The sequence below is a fragment of the Physcomitrium patens genome, chromosome 4 (genome assembly GCF_059467195.1).
Source record: "Physcomitrium patens ecotype Gransden chromosome 4, ASM5946719v1, whole genome shotgun sequence".
Lineage (NCBI taxonomy): Eukaryota > Viridiplantae > Streptophyta > Bryopsida > Funariales > Funariaceae > Physcomitrium > Physcomitrium patens.
The window spans coordinates 13632450-13659255 of record NC_143413.1 but is presented as its reverse complement, the minus strand read 5'-3'; the positions used below and the strand labels follow the sequence as shown (position 1 = coordinate 13659255).

Here is a 26806-nt window from a genome sequence, read left to right as displayed (position 1 = left end):
GTGAATAAGTCAATCTAATTTCTTATTTATTATATTTATTGGAATCTATGAAAATCCATCTTATATTTCATGTATCTCTTTTTGAGCCATATAAGATAGTGAATATCTTGAAGAAAAAAAAATGCCACTACTTCCTATAAAAATGGATAATATTCAATGATTCAAGGTGAAAGAAGTCTTAAACTTTAGACAATATTGAAATAAGATGGAATACTTTGTTCATTAGTACAAATATAAAATTAGTAAACATACATAGGAGCCAACAAAAAATCCTACAAATGCAATAAAGAAAGTCAAAGCTTTTTATCAACGACATCCATCAAAACTATGATGAAGATTCAAGCAAATCTTTGCTATAAAAGAAACGTGATCATAAAAAGATTATATTCTACTTTTTATTATTTTTTATAGATTTTTTGTATTTGTGGCATTAAATAGTTGAAGAACTAACAACCAATAGATTTAATTCAAGAACTATTATTTGCTGATTTATTGAATAAGACATTGGAATTGTCACAATCTTCAAGATGACATAATAGAGATAAAGACTTTTAAGAATGACATATTTTTCTTTGAATAGATGGCAAGATAAAAACACGTTTAATATCATGATTTTAGAAGAAACTTCGGATGTCTAGTGATTTTATTGGAGGTAGGAACAAATCTTGATGGTATTTCAAAACTTTTATTTAAAAAAAGTTATGAAAGCTTCAACAATAATCAAATAACAAGGAGATCCTCTCATCCTAAAATAAAATATTATTGGTGGTTGAAAGGACCTATCAACTATCTTTGAAGGAAATAAAGATTAAAATATGCAGTAAATATAATTTGTTATATCTTCAACTTCATCAACATGAAATCTTGGCTTCTTATGGAACTTCTTAAAAGTTGAGATAATGTCATAGATATATATATTTAGGCCAATACTTATTTAGATAATATGAATAGATAGGCATAGATAAAAATTAATAAATTTGATAATATCTTATACATAAAGCTTCTTAGAAGCTTTATAATGCAATTTCATCTTTATATATGTCTTTAATAAGTAAGTTGAATACTTAGTCAATAAGATAAGAATGTGTTGTATGTATTAGTAGCTTGTAATATAAGATAATCATATAGTGTATACATAAGAAATTTGCATTGCAAGTTAAGACATTTGTTTTATAAATTAGACACATGTTTAAGGTCCTATAAAATATTGCTATGCAGCTCTTAATTAAATAGTATATGTAGAGGCAATAATGAAGCATTCTTCACTCTTTTCAATTCTTTCTTTGTTTCTAATCTAACTTCAAGGATCTCTAATTTTCTTATCTTTTGGCAATATCCATTTTAATTTTTTTTAGAATATATATACTTCATTATTTTATTTTTTCATCTTCCTTTGAAAATAGATCTTATATATTTATTTCTTCTTATTAAATTCTTGTTCTAAATAATATCAACTAATATTCTAATAAAATTTTATTTTTTTATAAAAATATTAATAAACTAATTTAATATAAAAACTATTTTAAAGTATTCTAAAATAACTTAAAATAGTATTAAATAACCTAAAATATAAATTTTGGACTTATAATATATCTAAAAGGAATTATTTAGAAGATGTATGATTTTATTTTTGGATTAATAAGATTTTTTTTAGATTTAATATCTTATATAGTAGAAGAAAATAAATTTAATTATTATTATGAGATATTTTAGAGTACAATTCAACATTTAAAAGTGAATATAAAACTATAAGCTTTATTAAAAGTATAAAATAATATCAAAATTTTAAAAATCTTCTATTACAAAGTATCAATTTTAAAGTTGTTATTAAAATTTTTATCATAAATTTCTTTTTTATTATATTTTCTTTTAATTTAGATAATATAAAATTTATATTTATTTTTTATGAAAATAATTAGTTAAAACATAGTTGATATTTTAAGACATTAAATTATAAATTAAATTGTTTTTAAATCTTTAAGAAATTTGTACTAATAAAATATTATTTTTTCATGAAATTTTATTAGATTTTTATATTTAATTTTCTAAAACTTTGAAATCTATCTATATCAAAGATCTTACATTTAATTACATAATTTTAAGATTCATACTTGAAACAATAAAATATACAAAAAATATATACATAAATTGAATATTTGACATATCAAAATAAAAATAATATTTTAAAGTTTTTTTAAAATATAATAAATTATTTCTTTAAATTACTTAAAATCTAATATAATAAATTTAATATCTTTAATAGTATTAGAAATAAATGAAGAAGTAATGACTATGATTTTTGGTAAGTAAAAGAATTTAATATCTAGTATGTCTATGTGAATTTTAGATTTAAGTTCTACAAAGTATATGTTAATTTTTAAATATTATTTGAAATATTGACCAACTTATATTCTAAAAAATACATCAAAGAAAATTAATGGCACGATTGAAGATATTCAAATAAGTTTAATTTTATGAAGCATATTTTAAAATACTTATAAAAAAATCAATTTAAAAAATATACTTTATTTGCTTCAAAGGAAGTTAAAAATGAATAAGAAAATTATTTCTAGATGATAAAATAATATGTGCTATTGTTAAGGATATGAATCTCAAAAGACTAAAAGTTCAATACACTCTTTTGTCACTCAAAAAGACTAGAAAATCACTCAAAGATGATATAATATTAAACTAGAATGACTATTGTTAAAGATAAGAAGATTAGAAAGTCTTCAAATAAGACTAAAGACTAGAAAGGCATTGATAAGAGTGAAAAAGGCTTCATTCTTGCTTCTATATATACTATCTAATTAGGAGCTATGTGATGATGCCATGTAGGACCTCTAATATATTTCTAATTTGTGAGACATGTATCTTAACTTGTAAGGCAAGTTTCTTATATGTGCACCACATCATTAGCTTGTACTACAAGCTTATATGTGCAACACATGGTTAATTTGTTGGCCAAGTATTCAACCTATCCATTATCTTTAAACACGTATAAGAATGAAATTGTATTATGAAGCTTTTAAGAAGCTTTGCTACAAGATAATATCAAATCTATCTATATTTATTATCTACCTAGTATTTCTTATTTAAATAAATATGTATGTTTGTGATAACTACCAAATTTTTTAAAATATTTATTATATCATTAAATAAGTAAAAAAGAATATGTTGTACAATCAATAATTTAGCCATGAATTTTAGATAAAAATAATGATAGATGTAATACATACATTTATGTATAATATGAAACGAAAGTAGTTTGGTTACTTCAATCTTTACAAAAAAACTGTTGACCTTATGCAAATTCATCTAATTCTAATTTTATATGATGATAAATGATAATAAAAAAATGTATTGCATATATAAAAGATTTAAACTTGAATTAGGAATTGTGTTTATTTTTATTTATGCCATAAGATTGTTTTTTTATAAAAATTAAATAATTATTTATCTATAAATAAATTAGTTTGTATACATTCAAAATCTTATACCTTTATAATTAAGATCCATCAAAATACAAGATGCATAATTTTGTATGCCTATTATTATATTTTTCTTGTTAATAAGTTTTTATAGAATTATTGAAATAATCTAAAGAAATACCAAATAAAGAGAAAAAAGATAAAATAGTGTGTATATATATATATATATATATATACATATATATATATAAACAAGCTAAATTGATAACCACAATAACAAATAAAAATTTATTTTTGAAATATATAATTTGACATGATTAATTTGACTTATAAATTTATTCTAATTATTTCAAATTCATTTGTATATAAAATAATTGTACGAAAGAACTTCTAAGTATATTTATCTGATTGATGTTAAATCAATTAATTTGATTTACAATGAATATGCTCATTTTAGCATTGTATCCAACACAATACATTTTGAGTTATTATATTTTTAAGGGAAATATCAAACTGCAATACTTGTGATCCTCAATCATGTCACACTAGTATGATTATAAATATCTTAGAATTTATTCATTAAATGGTATGGTGTTAAACAATGTTTGTCACAAGTATATTTTTGCCTTTGTAGATTTGCATGTTTGTGTTTTGCAATCAAAAAGGTATAAATAAGTTTTTGAGGTCATTTTCAGTGGTTTGCAGGACCAAGTCCCATCTCCTCACACAAACTAATAATCGAAATTAAAAAAAAGAAAAGAATGATTGATTCCAAACTCAAATGTTACCATCCAAAAATGGTAAATTTCCTTTATAGTTGATTTGGTAGTTGATTCACACTGCTAGCTGAAAATAACCTATAATAGATTCCAAAATGAGAAAAAAGACAAAAGAGAATAAGAGAAAACTAGAAGATGTTTTTCCATTGGAGGTGTAACATATAATCAGTCAAATAACTGAAGATCTGGTTGTGTATATTTTTAGTACAAGATCATATGTAGTCAATGTGTGTGAGAGTGTGGGAAGAGGGAGGGGTTCAATGTTTAGCGTTCACACAGGAGTAGGAACTGGGACTGGAGGTACTTTGCTTTGCTGGGCCCTTGCCTAAATTTGCCTCAAGTGGAGAGGGTGTAGGGCAAGGGAAGTGGGAAAGTGGGAAGAACTGGTAGTGGAAGTGAAAGTGGAAGAAGAAGACGAAGAAGAAAATGTAATCGTCCATTAGGCTTATTAAGTATGTGAGAGAGACAGAGAGGAGGGAGAACTATAGGGGGGGGGGAGAGGAATCCCTGCAAACGAGGACCGAGAATGCTTCTGGGGCGCAACGAAATCTACGAGGAGGCACTGATATTGCAGCATGTCCCCGAGGTGACTGAATCTGGGGACAGGATCCAGGAAGGAGCATCCATCCGCCCACGTTCCCATGGGCTCTCACTCACACCCTATTTCAGGGATCCCTGCCAGTGGGGAACTCGGCATGCGGCAACCCAATAATTAATTAATTAATTAGGACAGAACCTCTAATTACGTCATTAGCGTGTCACTAGGGGGCCCGAATGACCAACATCGCTGTGCCAGGGAAATTAACACTCCAATCCTGCTAGAGCTTGCAGGCGAAAAAGAATAATAATAACAAAAATAAAACACGCAACTATAACAACAACAGTAACAAAAACAACACTATGGGGGATGAGGGCTGCTGTTGCTGCTGTATGACTGTGGGCGAGGAAGCAAGAAGCGTCTTTCCTTCTATCACTTCCGTGGTCGACTTCAGTTGGAGATTCCTTTTCATCCTTTTTATTGTTGCACTCTTGTCTCCGCACTCCTCCGCCCTCACTGCCCTCCCCCCTCTACTGGCTCTGCGTGAGCCTCCTTTTTTGTTTTTGTTTTTTTTTGCTTTTTTGTTTTTGCATACTTCCCTCCCTCCCTCCCTCCCCGATACTTCGCAACCCTGCCGCTCTCAGTGACACGCGATAGATTGCTTAATTTTGCTCTCGAGCTTTCACTTGTTTTGTCGCGTCTGTGCGGTGGTGGGCGAGGAAGATGCGAGATGGTGATGGAGTGTCAGTGTTTTGATGCTGGCCTAGAGGAGGTAGGCGCGAGGTTGCGAGAGGTGTGGGGTGGAGAGGTGGATTGAACATGTTTGGTGGATTGGTGTAGTTCGTGTCGCGGAATTATGGGATTTGGTGATGGTTTCCTGGTGTTCTCGATTCGTTTCGAAGGTTTATGTTGCGGGGAGATGTTATTGGATTGCAATTGTGCAATGACGGTAGCGGTTGCCTGCGAGTTTGATTAGTGGTTTTGTAGCAGACTTTGTGCAGGTTCTTTGTGATTGTGAATCGCAAGTGCATTTCTGTGACAATGAATACATCGTCGACGATACAGGAGGACAAGCTCGCTTGTTGAGATCATTTGCGGAGTGTGCTACAATTGCTCGTTTGCAATCGACACCTTCTTTATTGTGTGAAGTGCAATTGTTTTGGTCTTTCCTAGCTTAATCTCCACCACAGGAATTGACGTTGATAAACCTAAGCTGCGAAACAGCCGGGGAGTAAGATAGGTGGACATTGGATTCAAGAGCCGAATGGAATTTTTTTGACTTATTGGAGGGCTCAATGCCAGGGACCAGATTGAGATTGCGGGAGGAGCTAGGTATCAATCTGGATGGTGACGTGAAATTTCAAACTTTGTCTCGCTACTAAGAGAGCAGCTGGAACGGTGGGCGCAGTGATGGAGTCTGAACCATCAAGATACGAGGCCGATTCGGAGCTTTTGTTTGCCACTGATATTGCAAATAACGTTATAAAGCTGAAAAATGTCATCCTGAACGAATTTCATGTCCTTCGCAAGTTCTCGTTCATCAGGTGCCATTTCTGACGATTTCGTTTGTATTCTTAGTTTGCATTTCTTCACGAAGACGTATTACCGTGTCCAGGATGTTAAGCATTGACGTTAAGATCAGCACGTAAGAACATCATTTCCATGTTGGCTTGTCGGGCTAATTGAGTGCAAATGTTGTTTTCACTTGAACGACGGTTGTTGTCGGAGCAGTTTGTGCAATGAAACGCTTCGCGTGAAGCTAGAGAGCGATCTGGGATCACAAATTGGATTTCAGATTGATAATGAAAATTTTGATCATGAAAATATTGCGGAGCAGACAGTGGCTACATTCTTAGCGGACGACTTTAATCAAGTAAGTTGTATTCTGAATAGGAGCATTTAAAGATGGATCAATGGGGAATTATTCGTGAACCATGTTTTTCGTGTCTCCATCAAGTAATGTTTACCGGTCCTTTTGCACTAAATTGATCTTGTTCATGCACAGTCCTTAGTCTTTCAGTTTCACTCATGGTCGTATTCCAAACTGTACTTGGAGGTCTGACACTGTTGGGAAGGCCCCTCGAGCGAGCAGGCTCCTTAGAATGCTTCATCACTACGCATCTTCATTCCTTGATTTAGGGCAATCGTCTAGCATAGGACCAGTATTCTCATTATGGTCCTTCATGGACAATACAGTCGCAAAAGTTGTAATGTTTTACAGCTACAGCAATTGTTTAGCAAGTTACAGGCAGCAGTGACCGTTGAGAATTGTCCCTCTCGGGATTGAACGATAAAACAATGAGGCATTTCAGAAAGGAAAGAGGCTTTTGCGTTGATGATAAGCCGTATTTAATACATGATTCTTAAATGCGGCTTGCAGTTGTTCAATACCGTGAATCTTGTCTCTGAAGTTATACTGCAGCCGAGGCAAGTTCAGCAGGTGATATTGACCTTTCGGCCCACTGAACCTCTCAAAGGATTATCAAACGAGAAGTATGAGGATAATATCAATCAGGTTCGCTTTGTCTATCTTGACCTCATTCATGTAAAAGATTATTATTCGTGTCACGTGTGATTATAGTCAAGAGCATGATTCATAATCAAAACGATTTTCTTCATCTAAAGAACTGACATGCTTCATGTACTATACAGATTTCAGAGCAGAATGCATCAACAAACCCTGTAAAGCGTCTCAGCTCAAATGTAACTGAAATATTTCAAGTCAATGGGAATCTCAGTTTCTCTGCCAGTGTTCTTGGTGACAGTTTTGAGACCAGGCAAGAGGGAGCTACCTCAATTAATCATCAGAAAATCACTGTACAGTTTTATTCCACAGTGTGTCGATCAGTCTTGCAGACAGATGTCTCGGAAATTGTATTTGAAGACTGTGTTCCAGGAGGAGTTTTTGTAAAAGATTTTAGCGTTTGGAACCTCTCTGAAATTCCTGGGTCTTTTGAACTCAATGTAAAATGTGGACCTTCTGAAAAGCCGGTATGTAGGCCGTCGACAATACTGTTTTACACTTTTCACTCTTTTTATGCTCTACTCTTGTTTGTAGTCTTGACTCGTTAGTATTGAAAGTTCACCTGATATCGAGTATCTTGCAAGACTTGTTTGAGTAGCAGTGGAAGTTTCCATTTAGTGTTCCTTCGTGAGGTTCCACAATGCATAAGTAGGAACTAATGTATGGGTTACTATACGTAGCACGTCTATTCAACTAGACTTTCGTCATTTATTTCCGGTTATGGTCTTGTTATAGATATTCAATCTTTGTGGGGTACAGGAAATGGAGCTAACAGATTATGACACTGGTCTCCCTATTTCAAGAGGAGATATCAAAAGCTTTTCTCATCGTCGTATTCGTGTTACATACAAGCCGAAAGATGTTGGAGATTTCACTTATATCATACACTTACAAAATAATTTTGATGAGAGGAATTCCAAATCTGTTCCCTTCCGGTGCATAGTAAGCATTCACATTTATTGCAAATCTTTTTTAGAAGGTTTTGTGTATTTACTTGTAATAGTTAGTTTTTTTTGTAAGTGGTGTTTTCATTTCTTGCTATGCATGCAGTGGCATTTACTTAATTGTGATTGCGGATCTTCTTCTTCTTCGTCTCTTCTCTTTTTTTTTTTTTTTTTTTTTTTTTTTTTTGTTTAATTTTCATTTTTGCAGGTGAATTCGGAGCATAGACAAGAAGGACTTTTGGTCACTGGTGTTGGAGAAGATGGAGTGCTAGATTTTGGCGATTGCTACTCAGGGAATGGAACGTGTCAGCTTTTGACCCTTAGAAATGTTACTCAGGAGGTACGGTCAAATCGTAATTTGAAAGATAGACGCAATATGAATTTCTGGAATTTGGGAAGAATTTAGTCGTTGAGATTGCTTACCTGGAGTTTTGACTTGCAGGCATTAGTTGTCAACCTGAGCTCAGACCATGCTTCAAGTGACAGAGTGACCTTTTATCGGCAGACCGAGTTGGATCTTCTGTCAGCAGCTTCGAAGGCCCGTCTTAAAGATGTGGTCAGTCCTGTTGAAGACGACGTTGTGAGTTTGGAGGGAGCCCACAAAGAATTACTTGCGCTTGACAAGCTGGTTCGTTTTCAAGTTGCAAACTGTTATTCAACTTAAACTTATGTAGAGTTCAAAGTTATTCTTTTTGGTGTTTGCATGTGCTGAATTTGAAAAAAATATATTTGTGTGTGGGTAATAGAATATTAAACACCCATGGATACAGTGGAATTTAGGACAAAATTTTAGCTCATCATACTATGTTTGTCATTTCACAGTTCTTTTGACTCTTCTTTAAGAGTAACGTAGGCCTTGGTCTCGGCGTGCGTTCTCACTTTCAAGCATGAGACAGACTCTCTCGCCTAGCTTCGTCACGCCTAGCTTCGTCATGCAATTCATATACTTAACTGATGTATGCTTGATGGTTTACATTGCTTATCCCTACAGCTTTTTAATTTGCAGGGTAATCCCGCTGGTCCGAGTGTTATTGTGAACAAGAAGAGTAAGGTAGATATGATTACTTTAGCTAAGGGCGAGGAGAAAAATCTGCTTGTGTGGCTTTTTCCAGCAGGCGCATCCGATGACTTGAAGGCCGCAAGGTTGCAAAGACGCAATTTTCGACTGTCACTGAAATGTGCCGAAAAGAAAGGATACAGCAAGCAGCGCTTTTCAAAAATTATTCAGGTATTCGTTAACTTGCATGTATTCTGCTGAAATCTATCAATTCAGGCAGCTGGCTGCTTCTGCAACAGTCTCTTGGAAACGGAAGTAACCTATAGCTAGTTTAAGTCCTGCAAACAATTGTGTGGAGATTTTGTAAATGACATTATTTGATCTGGCTTGATTACTTCTAACCTGGGCCCTTGCGTTTGCAGTGCAAAGCTCAAATATGCACTTCTATTGTGAAGCTTTCGACTCAGGAGCTCAACTTTGGTGATTGCAACGTTGGCTCAACAAAAGCATCAAGTGTGCAGATTCATAATCTCTCTGATCTCCCAGCACTCATCACTCCATATGTTACATCAACTATACTTAGCATAAAAAGTCAAGCTGAGCGAGTTTCTATCCCAGCTCGTCAGACGCACAGTTTGGATATAGATCTTGTCCCTCTTAAGATCAATCATAAGTATAGGAAGCAAATTAGAGTTGACAATCTTTTGAACAAGGAAAATAATCAGGTACTGGAGGTTCGAGCAAAGATAATGGACCGTCATCATGTTCTGTTTCACTCTGTATACTACAAATTGCAAACCCCATCTTTGAGCAACTTCATCACTTTTGACAAGTAATTACTTCGCAACCTGATGGGCGTATCATTAGCAGGCTTTCCTGATTCGTCTTCCAAAATTTTACATGTCTATTTTAAATCACTTTACTGTTAAGCGTGGAATTTTTCATTTACTTAGGTGAGGTAGGGATGAACTCCATCACTTATGACTGAATTCGTTGGGCTTTGGTTGTTCCTAATCTTGAGGTGTTGTTATGAACCAGTGCTGTTGTCAACAACCCATGTGTGAAGATTATGTCCGTTGAAAACATCACGGATAAAGAACTAGTTCTTGATTTTAATACCAATATGCCGGAAGAATTGAGTATTTATACTCTACAAGATAACTCTTCATCAGAATGTGAGGAGCTTGGCGTTGGCGATGAATGCAGCCTTTCAAGTGAAACAAGCGAAGAGGACATTCATGAGAACCGAAAGAGGTCTGTTGCCTACTTTTAATTTAAGCAACCTCAGGTTGCCAGGAATAATAATGAAATATGGACTCCGCCTTTAAGCTACAATATGACAGCTTTTTCGTTATAATTAGCGTTGATTTTAGTTGAGCTTCGATTTCAGCTTTGTACAAGTTGGAACTGTCTTTTAACTATTAATTCTGGAGTTAACATGGTCAACGAAGGGTTTAATTGTAGGTTGGTGTTGTTGGAGGATCATGGTTCTAAGATAGTTCTCATGCCATGTTCTTATGCTAGTTACCAGGCCACGATCTCCTTCCTGATTCTTTTTTAGTCTCTTGTTTCTGTTTCCATTGAAATTCATATTCTGCTACTGTCTTTCCTTCAAGCGTTACAATAGATGTGAAGTTCTTCCGGCACTGACGGTGATGCTCTTTATTAGTGGGCCTAGTGTGTTGTAATGTCCTGCAACTGCGTGAGGAGAGACTGAGCCAGTTGTGTGGTCTTGTGTTTTCTAAGAGCTTACGCAGCATCTATCAACAAAGAGAAAATTCTCGAAACACTTGAAGAGTCTCAGCCTCGACTAAGTAAAGCAATTGTCGATTCTGCTCCATTCCCTTTGCAGCAGGGTCATTCAAAGACAGCGGCCTCTAGATCTTCATTTTCCTCGCCAGAGAAGAAGGCGAGAATGAGGTGGGCACCACTCAGTTGATGTGAATGTATGGCCTCGATGTAAATGACTGTCCATCTAGGCTATGTTTCTCCAAATGTTAAGGTCGGAATGATCAACTTGAGGCAGGGCTTCACAATTCCAAAACCAAAGAAAGTGATCTTACCATTCATGGATAATGTTATGTATTTTTAAAGCTTGTCATTCGTCAAGGGGCCACTATGTACTAATTCACCAAGTTATCATAGAAGTATGAGTGTTTAAAAAGATGAAATTCGTTATCAGAAGAAGCCGATGGTAGCTAAGTTGTGTGAATTAATAGAGAACAATGACAATGTCATTGCAGGTTGTCTTCAGTCCAAACCCTCTCAACGGTCGTGCTGTTCCTCTGTCCATAATCTCTTCACATTGACGTGCTTAACGTGTGCTGAATACTCTGTGCAAACTGAATACTTATTAAACGTTATTGTTGTTCTAAGCTCTGAGTGCGTCAAGGAAGAGAATAGACACTTTTTTGAGATATAAGTGTTGAAGTGTTCAACGTTTATACGTAATAATGGCTAGAGTCACTGACTGATATGGTTTATGGATTCTGTAATATGCGTTGACAGTATTCTTGGTTGTTTTGTCAGAATGTCGTTAGATCTCTCATCAAGCCCGCTATCAACCAATCTAACAAGTCTTCCAAGTCTGGACACTGGCCCTCTTGCTATTTCAGCAATCACGAATGATTCGTCAGATAAGGTTGTGGCCGATGTGAAGTCATTTGGAGCTACTGATCAGAACGCTCAACCAGGAACGTTGAAGAGGGTGCAAAGTGATGCAATGCTCATTGCCGCTGATGACGCCTCTGGAATTCTTGCATCCTCTCGGAGAAGTTCTTCGGATGACGACTATCTCGAAGAAGTCCTAACTAGGCTTGGATGTGAAGCGCTTTTGGAATTCTCGTTCACGGATGAGGATGGTGTGAAGAAGGTTTGCGTGTTTTCTACATGTGCCACTTTTTACGATTGGGAAACGTCTTAGTAGATGAAGTTCAATCACAATGCTATTAGGAGAAAAATATGATTCTTGCATCGTCTAGCCTGTTAAGCTCCGCCCCCGCATGTTCTAGCTTGTTTTCAGTTTCGTACTTTTGTGAGGAACCATCGACTTTGGTTTGCTTTGGTTTGTTTTTTAATGCTATTGTTTTTGTATTTTGGGTGGCAGTTCATCGACAGTCATATCAGAGACAGAGAACTCACCATGCACGCTGTAGAAGATATTCCACATTCTTTGTTGCCTGTTGGGAGGCTTGAGCTTCTACCAGGTGTATCTAGGAACCTGTATGTTATACTGGTTGTAGATGGAAACTCACACACTGATCTGCAAGGGCGGCTAAAGAAACTTGATGCGAAGGTGGGTGTACCAGTTACCACATGAAGATGTCAAGGAAAGAGCTTGTAACTGTATTTGTTTAAACGTGCTCCTAATGTGTTCGATTTTCTCGTATGCGTTTCTGATCAACATGTCATGTAACTCTTAGAAGTTCGCGGCTAAGCCACTCCGTTTCCTCACATTGATGTTGCGGAAGTCCAGGAAAATTTGAACATATCTATCTATCTATCTATCTATCTACCTATATCTATATATACAAGTTCTACCCAGTTAGATGTATTGCTTGTATTTATCTCTGAAAGGTAGAAGATGGGGTTACATTTTTCAGGTCACCATTCAAATGATTGAGTATGACAAGGAGCGTCAGGAACATCTGGAACCTGGTTTTCTGGAGCCGACAGTTGATGATGATCTCTTGACTCGAGAGATTCCTGTAGAGATTAAAGTATGTGTATTTGCTCCCTTTTGTTTTGGATTGTTAAAGCTGTTTGACAAATAAGTGCATTGAATTAGAATCGAGCCAACATTGTAGCTGTGCAACTTTGTAATTTTGGAAAATGAATAAGTAAAATGGAGTTCATCAGTGGGATTAGATTATTGGTGAAATTGCTTGGTCTCATTATTTTGCGTGTTCTAATTCAGGTCTGTCGGGCACTTTTGTCCATTGCTCAAAAGAATATCAGCTTTGGTAAGCTGTTTACCAACGAACATCGAGCAAAAACATTAGTATTAAATAACGTTTCAGATGTTCCTCTCCCGTATAAGATCAAGAAATCAGGTAGACTTGAATCATGCACTTGATTGAGCTTCTTCGTCATATGTAAATAGGTGTCTGCTCTCATCTATTATATTTATCTGGATTTCTTGGGCATATAGATAATTATTACTAGTACTTCTAAGCAGCTCAAATTCACAATTAGTCACGGGTGTTATCGTTGGTAGATTTATAGTCTCTTTGTCTAATTCTTAAGGAACGGTAAACATCCTAGGATCTTGATGTTTTCAGTCGTATGCTCCTTTTCCAATTAACTTGAGCAATTTTATACTCATTTTCTGTGGTGGTTTATAGGTTCTATTGCTTCTGGTGATTTGCATATCATTGATGGGCGTACTGGGGTGCTGCAACCCCACAGCAGCCAGGAAGTGAACTTTGTATTTCAGCCTTCATTGAGTGGATCGTTTTATGAGACACTCGTAGTTAGCAATGTATATGATCCCAGCAATGATCAGGTAGTGACTTTAAAGGCCACAATCAGCCGGGCTGAAACTTTCTGGCTGAAAAGCAACAGCATCAACTTTGGGGCAGTTGTATCAGGCCAATGGTCTTCCCCACAGAGCTTCGTGTTTTCTAACACAAGTAAACAATCACGAACCTTTATGTTGAGAGAAGTTGAGTGTGCAGTCGAGAAAAAAGGTCTCCCCATGTCAGCTAATTTGGAGACTACACTTGCACATCCTGCTCTGAGAAAATTGAGGTTTGTAATTGAGGCAAAGAAAGAAACCCTTCAAGGTTATCTGCGGCCTGAGCAAGAAGCTATTGAAGCTTTAGAAAGAAAAGCACTAGCTTATGAGCGTAAAGGCAAGGCAGATAAAGTAATCAAAATTAGAAAAGAGATCGAGGAACTTAAGGGCAAAGAAACGGGAAACGGAAATATTTGTAAACACGAAGAAGTAGTTTCTGGTGATGGTTTGGATCACATGTGTGAGAGCAAAGTTAAACAAAGTCCTTCGAATCATCTGTCGAACTCCATAAGTGGTGACGTACCTTTAAATGTGGAGAAGGATAAGGATCTCACTTCAAAAAGCTCAGACGGATTCATCAGCTTTACTCTGAAGGCAAATGAATCTCAGGTACGTGGTTTGATGCTCATACGATGTCCATGAGGCATCATCATGTTGTTTACAAGTTCTTGAAAGCTTCTCATTCAAATTGGCTTATTTGTCCTGTTACTAATTTTTGACATTATTTCGAACTGTAGGGTCATAGCTGACGAATAGTTGCAAGAAAAGTGCCTTATCTAGTTTAATGTCTTTGTTTTGATTTATTACTTCTTGCTGCTTTTCAGGTTGTACTTGTGAGCTGTTATGCATGGATGCCAGAACCCACGCCTTTGGGCGAACAGATTAAAGGAGCATTTCTCGCTTATGAAAGCAAAAATCAGGCACTATTTTCGATTTTAATTATTTATTATTAGTCCTCGAATTCTATTTGTTCGATTGCTGTGATTACCATTAATTCGTTCTGTTCTAGTAGCATTGTGTTGCCATTCTCTGTTGCTTTTCCGCCTATTTTAGGAGATGACCTGGCAAGTCCTGCCTGAGGCTATGAAAGAGGGTCGGATCTTCCTTTTTGAATTTTTTTGGTTTGGTGATGAGGCAGGATGTTGTGAAGCATGTAGAATTTGAAGCAACTGTTTGCTCTGATAATTCTTTTCATGAGGACCATTCTCTGAGCTCAATGAGACAGGTATGTATAGCACCGCTTGGTATGTTTCAAAGTATAAGTCACTTAGATTTTAGTTTGCGGAGGGCATCAGCACAGGTCCTTTTAAATGGTAACTGAAAGCTTTTTCGAAGTTCAAGTACCAAACTCTATTATTGCATCAAAGTTGAACAATTTTCGTTGGTTTAAAGTTGCTGTCAGATACGTGGTATTCACTGAAATCATATTTTTTTGATATGCCGAACTTCGTACATATCACTCTAGCAATTTCGTTTTGACTTCCATCTATTTTTGGACAGGTTCCGAATAACAAGACTGGGGAAGACTCTCCAAATTCTTTACTTTCACTATCTCCTACTGTTACACCTGATAGCTCTGTTCCAACGTCTCCTAGTGGCGGTCGGACTCCGCAAATGCTATCTAGTCATCAGGCTTCAAGAATGTCATCCGCATCAAGTTTGTTTGCTTCTATTGAGCCTGTTGACCTAAACTTTGATGGCGGTATTGGTGTAGCAACTTCAACTTCGTGCAAGTTATCGAATGACCTTGAGCACTTAACAACTGCAACAGGGTCTTTTCGCTCAGAGAAGGTAGCTTTCCCTATCAATGAAAAGGATAGCGTTGTTATGGATGAGTGCAATCCTTCTAGCCCCAAAGCTCTTTTTAAAGTAGACCTTTTGCAACTTGGAAAACTACAGTCGCTTCTAAAAGATGAGCAACGAACAAATGAAGCCAAATCATTATCCTTAGTAGAACAGAGTAAATTTCTGATGGGTAAGGAACTTGCTGGAGAAGTTGTTCTGGAAGATCATGCTGGGGGAGACATGATGGAGGCATCCTATCTTTTGAGATCAATGTGTCCACACGATATCTGGATTCACTTTGTTCTTGATTGGCCGAGGGCTCGTGATCTTCAGTTATGGGTTAGCGACCTTGGTGTTGATCAATGTAGCAATGCCAGCAGTGGTATCACTTCTGGGTTGGCAGGTGCCAGATCTGAGAATGGAAGCTGGAGTAGACCTGCTTTTCCTTCTCAACCAACACAACTACAATGGTATCAGCTAGAAAGCCAGGGATTGGAAAAGGTTTCGATTGACACACCGAAGTTGATGACTTCCTCGTGTCTTAAAGGGGGTATGGGTCAGTGGATTACGCTTCGTATGATTGATGATGTTTCTCTAAGGTGTGTTTATCCGGTGAGAAAGGATATTTTGAACACAGAAGATTCTGCGATGACCAATGATTGTATTTGTGGTCAAGGATTTGGGATGGGAACTTTAACAATGCAATCTCAACCAAGTGGAAAACCTGTTCAATTGCTGGTTCGTGCTAAGCAGGTGGAGAAATTTCTGAAAATTGAACCTGCAGACATTTTGTTTCCGGAGTCGGATTTGTCGACTGTTCTGATGAAGGAGATTACGATTTCAAATAGATCGAGGTCTAGAATTGAATACGACATAAAGGTGTCCGGTGTGAACGTGCCAGTTTTCTCTAAGGTTCTTGACAAATCACCTGCGGAAGGCAGACTTTCTTCCTTGAACGACTCAGTCGTTTCTGTGACTCCTGCCTACGGACGTATAGATGGAAATGGATCTGTGACTGCCAAAATAGTCTGCAAACCCGTGAAATCTGGGAAACAATCCTACACAATCCACCTTCGGAGTTCCTTTTGCTTGGCTGAAAGTCAAGTATGTGTTACAATGGCTCCTCGCAAAGTGCAGCGGCTGCGGTTGCCAGATTTTCCATTGGGGTCTGTTCTTGATATGGGCTATTGTTTTATCAATGCTCCCGAAGGTTCAAAAGTGGCTCCCTTGAGGCTGGAAAACCTTCATGATAAGCCTCTTTCCTTAGCGTTTCGATCAAACCTTGCTAAGCAGGCGTTTATCTCACTAAATCCTTCTGGTTCCTCTCGGACAGATGAAATGCAATTACAGGGAGCCAGTTCAGAAACTGTGTACTTGTGTTTGCGACCAGGTGGGGATGCTTCAGCTTACAAAAATGGACGTTGCAGAGAGGTTATTGGCGGAATGAGGATTTCAGTCAAGTCAACAGACACTACTATGAGCCCTAGTAATTCTCAAGAAGATGTTCAGGATGAAATTATGGTGAAGTTCAGGGCAATGGTGGGACAAAGCCTTCTTCAGGTTTCTACCTCGCTTGTAGATCTTGGACGTTTAAAGGAAATTGGAGGATTCATATCAGGGTTTTTTGTAGTATCCAATCCCAGTAATCAAATGCCCTTACATTTTTCTCTTTCAGCTGGTAAGTCAATATTATCAGTTTTGAAGGGTTATCTAATTGGAAAAGAGGCCACATCATCAACAAGCAGTGAGGAGAAGTCTGAAATAGCTATTGGGTATTGCTTGCCAGTAGCAGAGTATGGGCTTATTGAAGACCGTGTTGTCGTGCAAAACCTTTCTTGCCCAGGACAGAATGCTGAAGTGATGTTGCGAGTTTATGTGGACCGTGGCAATCTTAAATGTCACGTTCAGCCTCCTAATCAGCGCTTGCAGTGCTTCAATTCAGAAGGGGAGGATATACTCGCGACTGAGAATCTATTTTCAGACGAATATTACAGATTTTCAAATCTATCTGCCATATCTACTGTAGCAAAGGACGTCGAAAAGATTTTGGCTTTTGAAGGGTTGTCACCTAGAAGGACTTATTCATTACCTACAGTGAATTCTGAGCTTGAGAATTTTCAAGACAGGCCCAATTTTAATGTAGACAGCATAGCAGGTCCATTGCAAGACAACCACTACCTCGACATGGGGATTGTATATGTATCACTTGTTGCTGGTGGGATAGAGGTGGGGAGCGGCAGTACCACTGACAGAGAGGTGAAAAGTTCGGCCGGATATTCTATATCCGATCTTCGTCCGTATCACGCTTCTCTGCTTCTGACGAATTCGTCAGACGAAGTTCTCACTCTGCAACCTGTTAGTACTTTACCATTGCAAGTTTTTGTGGAAAACCAGGGTGTGTGTCAAATGTTTGATAAATCATCGGGAATAGTTGATTCAGATTCTGGACAGAATATCTGGATGACCAGTTCTGCCTTAAAGGAAGCACCTGGAAGCTTATCTGATTGGAGCTCATGTGGAAAAAAATTTAGCATTTTGCCTGGATCTGCGGTTCGATTACTAGTGGCTTGTGGTGGAGTTCAGCCTTTGTCATCTATGGATGTATCCCTTTTGGAAAAGGGAAAGCTGTGTGCTTTCGAGGGACTTCTGGCATTTTGCAAGTCTAATGTCATTGAAATTTCGGAGGATTTCAAATGTGAGGTTACTGCTCTACAAGAAGAGTGGAACTTTTCTCAGTTTCTAGAGTTTTTAACTGTAAAAGGGTCAATGTGCGTGTCTTATGGGGAGGTTGAAATGAAAGAGATAAATCTTGGTAAAGTTGGTGATGCGAATGGATGGCAAGATCTCGGGTTTGATGTAGAAGTTCACAATAGCAGTGATGCGAAAATGATATTTCAGATCACTGATGCCCCCGATATTTTCTCATTTTCATTTCAAGGATTAGAATTGGTTCCTTCAGAAGACGGGTTTACTCCTTGTCATGTTCCTGCGAGGGAATTGAACTCCATCCAGGTCATTTTGCATTTATCAAAGCTGGAGCATAAGAAGGAGGCTAGGACATGGTCGTGGAAGCTATGCTTAGTGAACTGCAACAATCGGAAAAATATTATGGAAGTTTCTATTTTTGCAGAAATGACCGTTCGCAACCTGCGATTTGTGGGCCTTACGGATTCGATAGTAACTTTGCCACCTCTTACTGTGCCTTTGCAACCCAATACGCCACCTTGCAGTAGGAGATTTTCGGTTAGTAGAAGATTTTGTTTTTGTTTTCAGTCCCTGCAACTTGATAGACCCTATTGATTGTGGATGGTAAGATTGATGCTGGATTGTTAGATTTACCTTCGGCTTGAAGTTGGGCATATTTGTTTCATGTCATACAATTGGTGGTTCACCCTCGTGATATTGCTGAAAAATGTAGCGCCATTCGTATTGTAGGTGGAAAACCTTTCGACAGAGCCGATTGGTGTAGCACTGGAATTGCATCAAGTTGAAGACACTGAGTCGCTGGTGAGCTCAAATGTTTGTTGCTGGGATTCGGACATTTAAAACCTTATGGAAGAGTATAAAGCTGTACACGAATGAATGTAGGATGGCTGTAGAGACACTGGCATGTCGACAACAATGTTATTTATGCACCACTGGGCTCTCCACTGAATCATTAACCTTGTGATTTTACGAGTTTACTTTCAAATGTTCTTATTTTTATTTATTTATTTTTTTAACGCGGCTTGTAATTTTGTAGGTAATGCTGGAGGTTACATCAAACGAAAATAATTCTTCGATTACAGATCTGACTCTGCAGCCTGGAGAAACAATGGAGCTGCAGGTAGGGGCTCGGCTGGTGTCCGATTTCATCCCTCATGCTATCAGATCAGATGATGTGGAGAGGCACAGCAATAGTTATACAATCAGTCCTAGAGGCTCACTTGAGAATGAAGACAAAGCCTTCGCAGCAGCAGCATTAATGAATATGAAACCCCAAGAATCCTCTGAGATGTCCTGGATATCCATCTCAAATTCTGATTTAGTTAGTTCTTATGGCTCTCGGATGGTCAGTAAGAGGAGTACCACCGATAGTACTGGTTTTCGAGAAGACGGCACTTTTTGCAGTGAAGAAAATCTATCAGATACGTTATCGATGGTGTGCCTAGGGCACATGTATTTGTATTCGTCTCCTTTACCTGACTGCATCGATATTTTTGGAACTCTCATTCAAGGTCCAATGCTTGGTGTGTCGCCCAGTTCTTTGCATTTTGAGGTGAGTTGAAGTCAACTGAATCACTTATGACCAATTGCAAGGCTTAGAGCTTTTATTTGCAGTGCCATCCTTTGGCTATTTTGGCCGAATTTCACATTGAATCTTTTGCAATTTCATTTTGATCTCACTACGTAGTTGCTGGTCCACCAGTTTTCCTTTTTCGCATTTACTGAATATAGTTTGTTTATTTGAACACATTAATATGAGTGGGTTTAGCGCCTTCATGCAACCCGCTCAGAAATCGGATACTAGGAGTGAGAGTCTTGGTCTGTTCATGCAGACGGACTGACTTGTGTAGCAATTGCATGTGCACCAGGCAAATGTTGTAGAAAGAGATATCCTCAACCATGCTGATGATGCTGGAAATGGGTTCGACACAACTCAGGCAATTTCTAATTCAAATGTGGAATACGATTCGACAAGTCTTCGACTTGGAACATGGAATGGATGGAATGAGAAATCTAGTTTTTCACAGAAATTAGTCGTTCAGAATTACCTTGCTTTTGACCATCTGCACCTGAAGGTCTGGGATCAACAATCATTGTCAGATGGTTTCGGTACCCAATTACGTTTTTTGGAGGTTCATCCTCGGGAGGCGCTGGTCCCTCCTAAGAGCAGTGTTGATATCATTGTGAAATTTCCCTCATGGTCAGATGAAATGTGCGAGGCTTTCTCGAGGCAGGTCTCTGAAGGTCATTGCACAGCTGAATGTCTTACGGCATCTGTATTTATTCAAGATGTTGAAGAGCGTGATAGCCGTCAAAAGGTTGATGTTTTCATAATGCCACCATTGGTTCCACAGAATTCACCTTTTCAGGCCGCAGGGCTTGATACACAAACTCAAGATGGTACAAGCAGAGCTTGCGATTCTGCTATCAAGGAACTTGTCAAAAGTGTTAACCACTCAAAACCAAGGTTACCAGTTCTTGGCCTTCGGGGTTGTACAGCTGTTAATGGAAGCTCATTATGTTACGAGTTTAATCTAGGTCAACAGAACATTTCATCGGGTGGTCATCGGCATTGGAATCTAATAATTGTGGGGGATCAAGAACGACCGATTTCATATCGCCTTTGCACAATTAGTGATGGAGACGCAGGATGGCTTAGTATTAGCAGCTCGTCAGGGATTGTGGAGTCTTTGCGGCAGAATATTGTGAAGCTTTCTTTTTCAACTAAAGCGATGGGTAAGTGTTTTCACTTTGTTAACACATAATTCAGTCACGATTTACGAAGCTCTAATTGATGTGCAGGTGGATTTGAACTGCTTCTTTTTATCTGTTTCATCTGACGATGTTGTACCCTTGAAACCCTATCAAAATTGTGCTGAGCTAATAAAAAACATTCATGAAGCACATAACAGACTTCGGCAATGCATGAAACTCTGATAAATAATTGTTCATTTCAATTTGGATGTACTTTTTAGCTATAGTCGATGTTGATTTTGAATTTTTGGTTTGCAGGGGTGTACTCTACTTATCTTGTAGTGGAAAATCTCGACAATCCAGCTGACTTGAAAACAGTGCATCTCAGCATGGAGGTTGTAGCTCTGAAGAATGCTCGTCCGGAGGCCCCATTAGTGCCCTTTTTTTATGTTCTGGTGCAAGGAGACAGGTAAAACATAAACACCGGGCAGTGCATCTCCATCTCCTTTTTATGATCTTTAGACAACCGTGATCTATAGACTTCGGTCTTGATGAATGTGTATGTTTCAGACGCAAAAACAGTGCTTTCGGGCTCTATTGTGAACTTCGTGCAACTCCAAACCCGTCTAGAGTGGGAAGAAGTTAAACCTCTAAATTTCTGACTGGTGTCGTTTAGCTCCTCTACTCACTTTAGTTATTTTTCTTAATTTTTCAGGGCAGAAGGTGTTGCCATAGATATGGCAGAAATCTACTACAATTTCTGGTATCGAAATCGTTCTTTTGTCATAGTGAATGAAGCATCAGTCGCCATGGAGTTTCTTCTCTCGTCTACCTTGGATCACAATGACTCTACAGAGCTCAATTTCTCACTCGAAAATACATCTTTGAAGCGATTCAGCTCTGTGACCATTGATGCCAAGAGCAGGCAAGACCGACAACTAGTTCTTTGAGTTCAAATCGAAATGCTAATCTGGGTGGCATCTACGATTGCTGAGTAGCTGTGATTTGAAAATATTCCTGATTGTGTCAGTTGTTTCGAATTTTTGATGATTCTGTAAGTCTAATTTAGTAATCAGCATTAACGTCGTACGTTGATTTGTTGCTGTATCTTACACCAAGATTCACATAGTATTTGTGTACACCACACGACATTGTTTAACTTTACAACTGACCGTTGTGAAGTTCTGAGCCGTCCCGTGCAGTATTCGGCTTTGGATCCACTTCTGCATTGGTGCACCTAAAGAGGAACCACTCGCAGAAGATATGTGCGATGAATTGTCTGCTACAATTTTTGTGAACTGCCGGCTTGTGAAAGTGAGTCTTCTTCTCATTTCAGTTCTGTTATTCTTCAATTGAGCATGATTCTGTCAAAATTTTAACACTAGCTGTCTTTCTAGAGAATTCACTACGTCAATAGACCTGATAGCTGTTACTATGGCCCTGCGTCTACACTCGTGTCTCGCAAGTTACTGAATTTTTCTCGTAAAACACATGCAGGATTACCAACGGTGTATACCGTTTCGGGCGAAATGCCGGTACCCGCAGATTGGAATTTCCTCTACTGATGTTGTCTTCTCGACAAGGAAGCATGGAAGTGACCATACTTTTACGGAAATTACCAGTGACGCAGGCAATTTTTCGACAGCTAATGGTGGCTTTTGTTGCGCGGATGGACCTGTCAATGCCCCTTTTATAGAGAACGAAGTATTGCTGGGCTCTACAGGAATTCAGCAGCTGGGATGTGTTCCAAGTGGCTCGTCTTTAGAAGCCTCTGGATCGCGTAATGGAGTTGCCGATGACTTAGAGGTTCCTTATGACGTCCTGCGTTCCTCACAGCAATCAGGTCCTGCACACAAAGCGCACCGAGAGGATGACCTTGATTTAATACCTTCGTTCCAGATCCTTACTTTAAGAAACTTGTATCTTCATCGGAAGCTAGAATATGTTGTCAAGAATGATTCTCTTTTCTTTAAAGTAAATGTTCCTGCATCACAAGAGATACCAGGTGTTATTTCTCAAGGGTTGCGTGCAGATGTGCTTAAGTTGTCTACAAAAAAGACTCAGAAATCTTGCCATGAAATTCTTGTTAGACCAAATCTTGATACTTTGCGAGAGAATCTGAAGATGGTAATGAAGCAGAAATATATTGAAGAGCATCTCACCATCTATAACCGATCCAATCCTCGTGAGAAGTACACTGTAAGCTTGCGTTTAACAGCCGGGCACCTTCGTAATTTCTTTGCTGCCTCTGGGTAAGTATGCTAACTCAATTCTTCATTCAGCGTGACTCTATCTAGTTGTTTAAGATGTGTGAAAAAGTTGGAGAAACATGTCTCTGATTACATTTAGTTCAATTTTGACATATTTGTACCATCATGGTGAGTAGAATGTTCGGTGCATAGTTGCTGGTGGGAAATATGCTGCTTATCTCGCTCAAATTGAATTTTTGCAGGCCCAAAAAATCATATACATTTGAGCGTCTTGAACTCGCTATTACGTCATTCCTTAGCACTTTTTATTCCTTAATGAATGGGTTAGTGAAGGGGCTTCATGAAAAATCAACCATAGGATCGAGGTTGGACATGCAGATATCTGCCAACAAAAAGGATTACGTTGGTTTAAAAAATGGGAATAGCAAAGAGGCTGGCTTGGCACCCGGGAAGCTAGTGAAGCAGGGAAGCTGGAGTATGCAGAGTCAGGATGCATTTCAAGAGTTCGAAAAGGTCTTAGAGTCCTTCTCGAATAGAACAGAAGGATCTCAGCAACACGACAATCTTTTCTTCGACCTGCAATACCTTACAGGTGACTTTCTATTTTAGAACGTGTCGAGTTCTGAATGTTGCTGTGTTCACTGGGCCATTGATGACCTATCCTTAGCATACTTAAAATTTAAATATTCATGTTCTGGAATTTTCTTTCATCTCATGGAGTTTCGATGTTGTTTTCGTAATTCTGTAGAGGTTACAGACTGGCTGCGACGTCATTGCCTTCCCATTTTGCTGAAATAATTCTGTATAAATTGTGTTTGCAGACGAACTTGTGTTCTACAGCTTGAAGGAGCGTTGGAATAAGGGCGGAGCTACATTGGAATTACCAACCGTAAAGCTTGCTAAGCTTCTCTATTGTTGCCTATATCGCTGCCAGGTTCTGATATTTGACAATCCTCCATAACTCCTTTCAGATTGTTTTCTGATTGTAATCTGCGAATCACTGAAGATTTTGGTTAATGAGGGCGTTGTTGCATCTGTTTTATACAACAGTTTCGCTGTCACGTAGTTAATATGCGTTACTAGTGCGTTTCCTTCCAGAGTGATGTTGCAGTAAGTGTCTTGCAAATGAGGTCTTGCCATCATTACGTGCATTTTCGGACACCTTCATGCCTCTTGCTCATTCAACTGTGTGCTCGACTGCAACAGATATTTCAGCTGTGTTTGGAGAGTTGCCAATCATTTACTGCACTCGACACCCAAATCTTAGCTGAGGAGACTATGGATGGTGAGTTATACCTAACGAGGACCTCTCCTAGACGAGATCCTGCAACCACTAGTTCCCAAAATAAGAGCCAAAGACACCCTCTCGGCAAAGTTATACCTATTCCACCGATACATTGTTTCAAATTCGTTGAGAATTGGACCGGGCAGTTGAGACATTTTTTGTCGTTTTTCCCCGACACTAGGGATGACATCAGTTCTCTTCGAGACCTTGATCAGCAACTGCAGGATGTACTTGTCTTGTGTAGTGCCGCTTTAGACCGGTATTCATGAACTTTTCGTTGGAGAAATCTGTACATTAAGTCTTCATAATTGGCTCCTTGTTTACTAGATATTAAACAGCGCCATTTTTGTTATTTTTTGGGATAAAATTTTCGCTCGTTATACTTTTTGTGCCAATAGAGTCACAATTTAAAAGCCTAATCCTATGTGCACATAGATGGGACAACCCATCCTTTTATCACGAGTTGAAAAACTGATCCCTATAGTAGTACATTTGAGTTTATTTAATGAAAGCATTGTTACAGAAACCAAATACATTTCCATGTTTTTAATACATAATATTATGTTTGCATGATGTGTGCATGTAATATTTTTGAACTGTTTTTATTCATGCATACATGGGAATTTTTTTTTTCTTTCAACTCAATCAGTAGTGTAAGTTAATATTGACACAAATGTTCTTAATGTATAATAAAATCTTAATCAAAATTTATTTTTTTGGAAGATTATATAATTCATTACTGTTATCTTAAACATTTCATACCCACTTTATTTATGACCTTTTCTAAACATATTTTTTGGTTTATTTATTTTTTTTCACTATTGCATCCCTTCATGTGTCTTGGTGATTCTATTAATATGACAATCAAAACTATTTATTTCTTTCTATTGAATCCTTCACAATCCAATTCTATATTAATTTATCTTCTAAACAAAAGCATTTACATTCAACCATACATATATATATATATATATATATATATATAAAGTGAACTTAGAAATTTTTTCTTAATATGTTTACAAATTATGAATTGTAATATACCTTCTTATTGTTTTATAATTTTTTTTGAATAAATGAATATAAACTTAAAAATTGTCATTATATGAAATTCAAAATAAGAATTAAGAGTTTGTAACATAGTGAGTTAATAAAGTCCTTGTGGATATCAAAGCTTTTAATAGCTGATGCTACACAATACTATATAATATTGTACCATTTTGACTTTGTGTTAAATTGATTTATGATATTGATTGAATATTTTGCTTTGAATTAATTTACTAAAATAATTACCAAAGTAAAAATTAAAATTGAAGATAATATTTAGATGTTGCAATTCATTACTATTCTTGATAGTTACATCTCATATTGAATTGCCACCAAGTACAAGAAAATACAACAAAAACTAGCAAAATTTCCTAAACTTACTTAGCTTATAAATAGATGATTGATGAGTCTTGAATAATGGGTGCAAAATTTATAACTAAGACTTAAACAATATAAATTAAAGTTACAAATAAATGCATATATTATGGATACCATTGACACGAAGAGAATAAATGTTGGTACAAGCATCTATACTTGAGAAAATACATATAGGTTTTAAATACAAATATACTCAAGAAAATTCATGAGAAAAAATTGAAGCCATAGGTGAATATTGTAAAAACCTTAGGTTAGACTTTTGAGCAACTAAAAAAAGATAATGATATTATTTTAAAAACTTTACTTAACTTAATGAGATTGTTGTACTTTTAAGAGTATAAGCCAAGAACAAGTCTCATAGTAGGATAGTAAATTCTTGGTTAGTGATAAGGACTAGTTTATTAAATACAATACAGATCATGTTTCTATCAACACAAAACAAATAGATCTATTTGAAGGATTACAAACAAAACACTAAACTAGTTTTTATTTTTCTTCTTTAATATGAAAGACAAAAGTGAACAAACAGAAACAAAACAAAATAGAATTGAAAAAAAGGATGCAAAATCAAACTTTACTAAAAGAAAGGGTCTGAAGCCATATTTGACTAGATGCCTCAAAAGGCCTTGGCCAGTCTAATTTATATCTTGTTCTATCACCATGGACTTTTTAGAATATTCCTAGGTGATGGGCTTCACTTAAATAACTGCCCTAAGTTTTTTCTAGAAGGTTCTGTGGTAGACCCTACCTAAATCACTATCCTAAACTTTTTTTAGAATGTTCTATGATAGATCCTACTTGATCCACTAACCTAACCTCAATTCTAGAAACTTCCATGGTTCTAATTATCTATATAATTAACTTATCTATACCTTGTTACACTTAATCTCCATCTACTAATGTGGAACATCCTTGTTTCGCTTTTGATGGTATTATAAAATTGTTTCTTGGCAATGGATGAGATTTTGTACAAAT

The 26806-nt window shown here is 37.1% G+C and overlaps 1 protein-coding gene across 2 annotated transcripts; it reads left to right on the top strand.

Moving 5' to 3' along the window:
• The first annotated feature begins 5150 nt into the window (after positions 1-5150).
• Positions 5151-24954, top strand: LOC112281477 (uncharacterized). Of its 2 annotated transcripts, XM_024518052.3 has the most exons (31): positions 5240-5520; positions 5739-5864; positions 6051-6292; positions 6480-6621; positions 7129-7263; positions 7401-7739; positions 8032-8214; positions 8425-8556; positions 8659-8844; positions 9223-9444; positions 9636-10045; positions 10252-10467; positions 10960-11133; positions 11743-12085; positions 12320-12508; positions 12816-12932; positions 13130-13265; positions 13557-14338; positions 14554-14649; positions 14868-14954; positions 15230-18757; positions 18950-19021; positions 19257-19772; positions 20089-20956; positions 21233-21383; positions 21630-21839; positions 22117-22228; positions 22412-23166; positions 23367-23716; positions 23946-24058; positions 24331-24954. In XM_024518052.3, exons 3-31 carry the CDS (start codon positions 6159-6161, stop codon positions 24676-24678), a joined length of 11046 nt encoding a protein of 3681 aa, XP_024373820.1. In that variant the 5' UTR covers positions 5240-5520; positions 5739-5864; positions 6051-6158; the 3' UTR covers positions 24679-24954. The 2 variants fall into 2 exon arrangements, with proteins under 2 accessions (XP_090105971.1, XP_024373820.1); XM_090249845.1 differs by having other exon boundaries at positions 5151-5520; positions 5739-6292.
• Positions 24955-26806: the final 1852 nt, after the last annotated feature.

Excerpts from the sequence above, each read along its gene's own strand:
- LOC112281477 (XM_090249845.1), top strand. The coding sequence starts at position 6,159 with ATGGAGTCTGAACCATCAAGATACGAGGCCGATTCGGAGCTTTTGTTT. Across the intron at positions 7,740-8,031 it reads GTGGACCTTCTGAAAAGCCG|GAAATGGAGCTAACAGATTA; the intron begins GTATGTAGGCCG and ends TGTGGGGTACAG. Across the intron at positions 20,957-21,232 it reads TTTTTCAACTAAAGCGATGG|GGGTGTACTCTACTTATCTT; the intron begins GTAAGTGTTTTC and ends TTTGGTTTGCAG.